The following is a 10,186-nucleotide window of genomic DNA, read 5'->3' on the forward strand; positions in this document are numbered from 1 at the left end:
GGACCAAAATATTCAGTCCATAATAGTTCCTCTACCCTTTTCTCTTGATGGCAGTGGGACTCAACATGTCCATAATGGACCTTGCTCCATTCTTAGATGGCTTTAATAATGGTTAAATCGTTTAAATAAGACCCCTGCAATAAAGGGAGGTGGAAATGTTGGAGGACCTTTCCCACTACTGATGTCTGCGTTTCCTATCTCTCATTTTCTCTCTGTGCCAGTAATAACCATAATCATCAGAGATACAAGAGGAGACAAAATAACTCCACCACAAAGAGAGTGTGCTATGAGGAAGAGGAAAAAAAACAATCTAGCACAGGAGTGTTGCCAGGAATCCCTGAAAATCTCCAGCCCTTAAGGAAATCTTTATTTCAAAGGCAGCCCTCATCTAGAAGTATTTGGAGAGAAATTCACAGTGCAGGTCAGCATTATTCATAAAAAAGACCCTATATTTTCTTCCCCAAAAATAGATAAAATTTTCCTAATGATAATAAGGGAAATGATAAGGGAGAGTGCTATTCTTTTTCTTGAGGCTAAGAAGAGGTTGTGGACTTGAGCTAGTAGAGATGGCCCAGCTATCCTCGCCTACCGATCTCACCACGGGCATCTGGGCAGCACAGGAAATGGACATGAGAACACCACTTCCTGCAGTCTGGAGGGAAGACAGAATCATTGTTTGGCAACGAGAGGCCAAACAGGAACCTGGAGAAGGTGTGGCGATGGTGGTGGCGATGGCAGGCACCTGAATACCTGCCCCGGGAGGCTGACCTACTCTCCCTGCCCTAGTAAGAGTGAAGGTTGCCCCGCCCCCCCACTCAGGTCCTCACATGCTCTCTCAGTCACCTCCTCGGTACTAGCGTTGTGTTCCAGTCCTACTACAAATCGGTCCTGCCAATTCTTACCCACCACTCTTAGAGCTTAGAATTACTAACGTCTTCCTGCCATGCCTGTCCCATGGAAGAGTCCTATAAAAGCCGAATGTAATCACCTTAAACTCTGGCATCTGAGGTCGGGCCACCTCTCCTTTCTGACAATTTATTACTAAATTAAAATATTGTTCAAACGTTTAAAAACAGATATTGTGAAGTCTTTTTTTGGAGATGGTGGTACAGTATAGGCTGGCTCTGTGACTTGGGATCCAGTCACTAAATGGCTTTGTGACTTTGGATGCATTTTTCCAGCCACCAAATGAACAGGCCAACCAAATAATCTCTAAGATACCATGAAGTCCCAAAATTCTATTTGTAAATAGTGGCTATCCAGATCTTATATTAGAGGTTTTGTTTTTAAATATGAATTTTATATTGGATTTTTATGGTGAGGGGTAAAAAACGTAACGAAAAGTTAGAGCAATCAAGATTCTTTTCTAGAAGAATAAAAGCCTTGGGAATAATCAAATCACAGTGATCAAACAAAAAGCAAATGAGCAAAAAAAGACGTATTTATCTGAACTTGTATTTTTGTCATATACAGATTATTTATGTGGTTCTCAGTATTTTAAGGTTGTAAATGGATGCAGGATTGGGAATAAACTTATTTTTGAGCAGATACAATGTACCAGGAATTGTGTTAAGTGCATTCGTCTTCACAGTAAGACTGTAAAGATAATAACATTCCCTTTTAGAGATGAAGAAGCCGAAGCTCAGCCAATTGAAACAAGTTAGCTAGTAATCGATCGCAGAAGTTCTCACAGTGCCAGTTCCCCTCGACATCATTGGCACCACCTAGAAACCTGAGAGAACTGTAAATTCTCAGGGCCCACTCAGACCTAACTGAATCAGACACTGGCAGTGGAACCCAGAGATCAATTTTAACCAGCTCTCCAGCTATGAAGTTTGAGGACTCTGATCAAGTGAGTTAAGAAACAAGGGATCAATCCTAGGTGTTAGGTCTAATAGCCAAGCCTGAACTCTTTCCGCCATCCACAATTATTATGGAATTCCATAATGCCTGAGTCATTCCTGATTGCTTTTCTTCAACTTGTTTTCAAATGTGTTTTCCAGGTAGGTAGCAATTCCTTCTTTATCAAGTCACTTAGAGGCAGATGAGAGAGTTAAAACAGAATCATTTTAAGTTTGAAAGACAAAAGGAAAAGTAAGAATTTTTAAGAAGAGTTATGACAAGAACTTCTATCTACTCGTATTATATCTAGAAGCAAGGAATGAACTTGATCACCTATGAGGTCCCCTCATCCTTTGAGTGTCTGACTTAATCTTAGAGTTGGATAACCACTCTTTTATATCTATAAGCTTAGATAGCATGTTTATCTCAAGAAATAGATTTGAGAATGTGTTATAATTTTGAAATCACATGTGTAAGATTAAAGCAAGGGAGATTTTACTGATTGTACTCATTCCTCATCTCCAATCCCATAGCAATGCTTAGTTGTAGGTATCTAACAACACATATTTACTGAACAAATAGAGTTAGACCCTGGGATAGTTTGGTAATTTCTCTTTAGCTTTAAATTTTATGTCTGCTTATATAAAATTAGTCTGTATGAGATTGAAACCATAAGATGATTTGTAATAGCTCTGCCACACAATTATATGCGTAAACAAGAAAATTTGTAACCTCAAAGCTTCAGTACCTACCAGCATCAAAAGAAAAATTTACTTTTTCTTTCTATTCTGCTTTCAGAATACAAGTCTACATGTTTTCTATATCCATGGTTGTCTTTATTCTTATACAACAAATTGTTTGAAGAGAACAGCTAAATCTGATCAAGTCCATCAGTCCTACAGATGACAAGTCTAGAATTTGTAGAGAAAGGGGCAATGGTGATGAGGGTGTAAGTCTCATACATTGATATTACTGTTGCATGTTCAAGGGCAGTGAAGATTTCCTCGTTGCCTTGAAGGAACATGAAATTCCTGCTGCCAGGACGGTGTAGGCTACAAGTGTAGATCAAGTTCACATTTTCAGGAATCATGATATTGGCTGTTTTTCTTACATGAATTTCTTCACAAGGCAAAACAGTTTTCGTCTATTAGGTTAGTGCAAAAGTAATTGAAGTTTAAAAGGTTAAAAATAATTGCAAAAACCTCAATTCCTTTTGCACCAACCTAATAGAGTTCCAAACTTTCTGAACTATCTTTTATTTACTGAAATATGTTACTTGAACTCCAAGTGTCTTTTAAACTAATACACATGTTAACTCAGTCTTGTTATTGAGTTCACCAGTTGCTGTTTTTCTTTTCAGCTCTCAAGCCGTTAGGGAAATAGGGGCATTTGGGTTTAATGAGGGGGTCTTATTACATGAGAAGTAACTTTATACAGAATGTATAAATTACAGATTTTTGATTCAGAGGGAGTTTGCAAACGTACGATACTACAAAATATTCATCCTAATCATATATTTCCTCTGTCCAGCACAACAAGTAATACACATATTTTTATTATTCAAGCTTTCTTGTGTTTTTGCATTGGTATATGTGAAATTTGTTTTGTGGGTTCAACAAGATATTCATTACACAAAATCACAAAAGAACTATAATATAGTCAGCCAGTGTCTTTAAGGATAATAATGAAAATTTCCCCCAAACATTTAGCATTGACTTATTGGCATACTGGGTAGACAGACATTTGTTCAAATCCCAGTTCAGCCACTTACCAGCTGCTGAGTTTTAATATTCAACCTCCAAACCCACTTTTCACTCCTATAAAATGAAGATGTAAATAAAACCTATGCATGCACAGCATTTCTAAGAGAACTAAATTGGATAACCCATGTATTTCACTACCTCAGTGCTCACACATGGGTAGATTCAATAAATGATAGTCATTATTCTTATTAATTTATATGTATATTAATTATATATTATATATATGTAATAAATATATATATATATATATAGTGAAAGAAGAAAACTTTAGAACAATAAAATAATTCTACTCTAACTATATCACTAAAAGACAGTCCAATAAATTCCCAGCACAAATTAAAAATCATCCCAGAATATTAATCAGAATGGTCCTTCACCTGGGAAGGAAATCTCTCCAGCTGGTTCTGTGGTTCTACTGTTTCTGTCTGCCAAGAGTTTATGTTGTTGTTTCTTTGTAGTTTCAGTAGTCACACTTTTAAATACAACAGAGTAACTGAAGTTTCAAGCTGTGAGGAATTCCCTCTCTGGTTAAAGAGGTCACTGACTGTTTGCAAAAGGAGTTGTTAGAAACTGTTTGCATAGTGCAAATCAAAAAGAGTTGGAAGGAAGTCCATAGGTTAATGAGAACATTAGGCAGCCTTATGATGTGAGGTGGAAAATGCACTTTCCTACTCCATCCTCAGTTTCCCATCAACTTTTATATAAAAAAGTGGCTTAGGCAGATAAAGAATCTCAAAAGCAGGCAACTGGGCAGAGAATACCTTATCTTGGATTTTCTAAGGAGCTTCCATTGCACTATTAAAATTAATGCTATTTCTTGGTGAGGCCAATTTAATGCATCATTGCTTCTAATTGTGTTCTGAACATCTACTCCTTTGAACATTTAGCCTAGGATATAAATAAATGTAAGCATTCACTCATTCACACATCTAATTAATTTCCACCAGAAAATTCATCACTATATTATACCAATTGGACTTATCTTCATTAACTGTAATGGAGCCCTTTAAAATGAAATGTTTCCTGGAATACCATATGTTGGGCGGTTGTAATATAGCCAGCTAAAAAACAAATAATAAAAGGCAAGGCTGCCTTAGAAGAAAAATTCTAGAAACTTCATATAGATTTGTAATTCAAGTCTTACTTGCTTTGACTATAGGAAAAATTATAGTACATTATAGTTTTATAGGCAATCTTCTAGAAAATCTTGCTTCTGATTCATCTCACAAACAGGTTTTAATGTTTAGCTTTGCTCTGAGTATTTACTATCTCCTAAATTAAAAAAAAAAAAACTATGGTGAAATTTTATCTTTATTTTTTTTTTCTTTCAACTTTGTATAGTGTTTTTTTAAAACTACATCTTAGTGGTTATTATTCAGAAGCTGAAAAGCTTAAACAGAACCCAGAAATCACTCAGAATGCTAAAAATACATATAATTTAATATTTCTTTAAGTCTAAGTCATAATGAGCTTGTACATCTCCTCTGAGTGGAAAACTCTGACAAAGGTTTGATTCAATTGTGGATGTGAAATATATACAATGCAGAGAAAATTGTGAGATTAAATGTCATGGCCTAGCGGGGAGGAAGAAGGATAGTTTAAATCCAGGTTTCTCCTGAATGTTGTAGAAGTTGTTCTTGAAAAAATTTAATTCTAAATTAAGTTTGTAGGTATTTTCACTGAATGTACTTTAGAGCACGAGTCTTAAATTGTTTATTTTTCTTAATAAGTTATAGTCATTGTGTTCTGTCAAAATCACATTTTCTGCTACGTACAGTTTAGAAAAATCTCAAGATTTTTTTAAATTGTTATCTTTATGTCCTTCATTAAGCATTTATTCACAAAAATAGCATTTTACATTTATTTTGTGCTTTTTATATTAAAACACTTTCATATATTTTAGTAAGTTCAATACAGAGTCAAGCATTGAGAGAGAGAGAAAAAAAACCAAAAAACTAATGTCTTTCCCTGTCAGTATTTATACATGGGGAAATAAAACATACCTCTCCTAGATAATTCTAAATCATATGTAATCAAGGTAGACAGTGAGTGATAATTCTGTTTGCTCTGTAGAAATTGAAAATGTTCTTCCTCGTTTACTGAAAGTACATGAGGTCCCACATCCAGCACTGTCCTAGTACAATATTGAGCAAATTCTAGTCCTCGCATACGCAAGAGTGGCTACTCCTAACTGGCTGATCATTTGACAGAAGGATTAAATATCATACCACACATGCCTGTGATAGGCTCTTAAATGCTGTGTTCATGTATTTATTTCACAGATCTTAATGGCACAGCAAGTCTTTCCTGAGAAAGTGAGATTCGAACAGAAATTTGAAGAGGGGTAGGATTATCAAGAGAGGGTGGCATGAGGCAGTGTTTCCAACCGAGGGAAGGGCAGGGGCAGAGACCTCACAGTGTGAGACCATGGCTCTGCTCAGACCCTGAAGGAAAGGCGGTGTGACTGGAGGAAGAATATTTTGGCCAGAGGATCGCAGATGAGGCTTTACCAGGAAGGCAGTAACATGAGCCCTTGGTGCTATGAAGCAGCTCAGTCTTTATGCAGTGAGAAGTCAGAAGCTATAGATGGACTTGAAGCTGAGGAAAGGCATTTTAAAGAATCTTTGCTTTGAGTGCTATGACCTTACCTAAGTCACCAAGAAAGAAGCGCAAATTCATGAAAGCATATGAGAGCTCTTGTTTGTTGCTGATATTTCTTTTTTTATTTTTAAATTTATTAAATAAAATAACATATATATATATATATATAAATAGATAGTCCCCAGAACAGTACCTCGCCCTTAGCAGGTACCTTTTCTCTAACAACTCTCACTTATCTGGGCTCCTTAGATTTACCTCCTCAAGTTCAACTGCCAACTCAAATTGTCTTGGAAAATGTAGCAGCTTTCCAATGACAAGGATTACCAAACTTTATGCTTAAGTTAAAGGTGTATTATAAAATTTGGGCAGTAAAGAGATGGCTTAAATTGCTTTGTTCAATGTCAAAAAATAGTCTGTGTACAATGTATGGACAGTCAATACATTATGATCTTTTTATTTCACAAGCAATTTACTTCTCCAATAGTTTTAGTAACACATTTCCTCTTGTAAGTGTAGGAGAGCCCGATTTACACAATAATAGATTTTTTCAGAATTACAGAAATATGAATTGTAATTTTCTTAAATCTTTGCTGTAAAACAAGTTTACATGTTACATGTTTATTATTGGCTTTAAAAATAATTTTAGAGACTATTTCTATTAGAGGATTTAAAACCAGCAATAGCTTTTAAAGAATATGTGAGGCTTTTTAAGTAATGGACAAGGTCATGTCCAATGGAGGGAAGGATGTCTTCAGGCTGACAAGGCATTTGAATGATACAGTAAATGAAAAACTGTCTGCCTCATGGAGGGAAAATGTTTTCAAAATCTGAAGTACACTTCATTCAATGCTAATTGGTGATCTTAGCACATCAAAGGTTGCCAAATTACTGTTACATGCACCATCTTAACAAAGTTGTCAGCATCACCTACAACTTGTTAGAAATGCAAATATTCAGACCACACCCCAGACGTCTTGAATCAGAAATTTTGGGGTGAAGCCCAGCAAACTGTGTGTTAATAAGCCTTCCAGGGACTCGTCTAGGAGAAACCACTGGCCTAGGAGAAACAGGACCCTTCAGAAATCGTATCATCAGCCCATGAATTTCCTACATTACTGAAATAGCTTTTAGTGTTAAAAAGATAATGAGGGAAAAGATATTGCCTGGGACCTATTTCTTTTCTCCTGCCTAATCTCTTTCGCCAACAGTCAACACGCCTCCAGGAAATCTGACTGGTCTCTGATTAGGCTAAGCCAATTATGGCCATCCCAATTCCCGCACCAGGGATACTGTTCCGGGATATTGCAGTTCTGAACCAATTTGGGTCAATGAAATACATAACAGTTTGTTCAACTATTTGGGCAAGGAATTTCATTATTCTTGAGAGCCAACGGAGACTATTTCTCTCTTCCATTGCATATAGGCATCCATGAGCATTCGGGTAACCAGACAGAAGATGGAGTGGGCTTATCATGGGTTGTGCAGAATGAAGAGTCAAAAAGAACTTTAGTTCTTTTTTTTTTTTTTTTTTTTTTTAACTAAAGAACATTTATTTGTTTTTCACCAAGACTTTAACTTGAGGACATAACTAAAACTGTGTCACCACCCCCACTCCAACTTGAAGAAGGGCTGTTAGTACAGTGAATGTTATAAAGCATGAACAGTTTTTGAAGGACTGAAACCAACATCACCTGACAAAGAACATCTTCCATGTAAATAATCATAAAAATGTTTAAGTAACAAAAAAGAAAAAAAAGGGGGGGAGGGTTGGTGGGTGTTTCAGATTGAACCAGATCCTCATATTTCATCTAACACACCCTGGGCTAGCGTGTACCAAAATGGAAACAGGATTACTATAATACAGAACTTCCACTACAGCACGCTGTACACACCTGTGTTCCAAACCCACCCCCAGCCCCTTAATGCTTCCAACACAACTATTTCCCAGCCTGTTGGGCCTGCCGACGAAGGAGCACGTAGATCTTCTCTTTAATCCAGTCTTTGTTATAAGGCTGGTATGTCTGGGTATCAGCTCGGTAAACAAGGCAGCTGAGGTCTGCCAGATCATCAATAAAATCAAACAACTGGCTGATATCATATGTGATAGAGGGGCTGTTGGGATTCATTCTCTTCAGATGTTCTTCACACATTTTACAAACGCCTTCCATGCATTCATTCACAGATTCGTAGTCAGCGTAAGTTCTTCCTTCTGGTCTTTTGGTAGGCTGTACCAGCAAAATGGTGTGAGACATCGCGCCAAACTCTTTCGCTAAAGCCGCCACCGACACTGCCGCCGCACACCAAGAACTTTAGTTCTTGATGACATTGCTGGGCCACTAGATCAGCCCACCATGAAGCCCACCCTGTATCTGGCTTTTCATTGGGTTATATATCCCAATACCCTTCCTGACTCTTCAAGGAAGTTAAAGATGTTACCTGTAACCAAAGTGTCCTAACTTACGCAGGATGCCTAGTAATTCAGGAACTACCCGGATGCAGGGGTCATGACCTCAACCATTTTTATATCCTGAGGGTCTAGTTTGATGCCTGGTAGATAGTGACTGCTTAATAGATTTTTGTTGAATAAATAAATATACATGTTACATGTATATTCCACTAACCATTCAATGCAAAGAGGTAGAAATGCAATGCACATACCCTACAAATAATTTTCTTCGGAATGCAGTCACCCTGTGCTGTTTTCAAACTTATTGAAAACATTGAAAACTATAGCGAGGAAGCCTTTTATCTGGGATAGAAAGGAAGCACCTCTCCCTATGCTTTATTTTCAATATTTTAAAACTTTACTTGAACATAAAAAAATAACTAGTTCATGTTCCTAAATCTACAGCATAAAAAACACAAACAAGCACCTGCTCTGTCATCAATCCCATTACTCACTTTCATTTTTTTTTTTTTAACTCTCTTGTGTTGGCAGATGCTTTTAGTTGCTCATAAGCATGAGTGGGAAGGAATTTAAAGTACAGATTTAATAAGAATATCAGAAAAGAGGAGAGAGACATCAAACTGCTCTATCACTTACAGGGGTGTTCTGTTTCCTTTCGTATTTCCTTTGCTCATGTTTGCAAAACCCCCAAATAAAAGTGATCTCAATCTATGTGCTCTTGTGTGCTAGAGGCTAGTCCCAAGGGCAGATGGGAAAGACTTGAGTCTTCCCTAGACAGACCACCATGAGGTCACACAGGGGTAGGACTCAGGCTGAGACCCACCTCCCTGTCTCCTGAGAACCAGCCCCAGACCCTTCACACACTGAAGTGGCATTGATTACTCTAGTAAGTACGTAGTGAGTACTTGACATATCTCAGTCATGATTTCCAGACACAAGGTTTTGCTCACCTATTAAATTGTGCCCAACCAAGATAGTGAATTTTTCCCATTGATCAAATGCAATTCTGATTCTTTCTGAGTTGAAATTTTAACTCTAATTCCAGCTACATGGCAAATGTTATTATCCTAGTACTTTCACACCTCCTGAATCACACACCATTTTAATACCACTAAACAGTAGTTATTTCTTAAAGGCATTAGACATATGGCAATAAGCAGTTTTCTGTTTGTTTGTTTGTTTTGTATTAGACTATTCAGTAAATAAAGCAAAACATCAGTATGAGAACAATGGAGCATGATAGTTTGAGGGGGTTAACTCCCCCCATCTTGACCTCTCTTCACTATTTAGACCTGCCTCTACTATGGGGGCCTCTCTTAGAGAAAGGGCATTTTCTTCGTGTTCCTTCTTAGCATTGTTCAACTCAAGCATATTGGGATGTAAATATCTGAAAGTTTACAGGGGCTCTTTGTGTGCATGGGGGTTGGACATTGCATCTTAACAGAGGACAGACACCTTTCTCTGAAACTTCTGGCATCTGCAAGCTGCCAGAGGAGCTGCCAGAGGAGCCGATGGAGGGAGGAAGGTGGTGGCAGCCTGGTCCTGGCCCTGCTGAACTGCACTAAGGCAGGTT

General features: G+C 37.5%; 1 protein-coding gene across 1 annotated transcript; it reads right to left on the reverse strand.

The window, feature by feature from the left end:
• Positions 1 to 7,719: 7,719 nt before the first annotated feature.
• On the reverse strand, positions 7,720 to 8,501 carry LOC117025991 (enhancer of rudimentary homolog). The gene has a single exon (XM_033112377.1). It carries the CDS (start codon positions 8,456 to 8,458, stop codon positions 8,144 to 8,146), a length of 315 nt encoding a protein of 104 aa, XP_032968268.1. The 5' UTR covers positions 8,459 to 8,501; the 3' UTR covers positions 7,720 to 8,143.
• Between the last annotated feature and the right edge of the window lie 1,685 nt (positions 8,502 to 10,186).

The sequence above is a fragment of the Rhinolophus ferrumequinum genome, chromosome 8 (genome assembly GCF_004115265.2).
Source record: "Rhinolophus ferrumequinum isolate MPI-CBG mRhiFer1 chromosome 8, mRhiFer1_v1.p, whole genome shotgun sequence".
NCBI lineage: Eukaryota > Metazoa > Chordata > Mammalia > Chiroptera > Rhinolophidae > Rhinolophus > Rhinolophus ferrumequinum.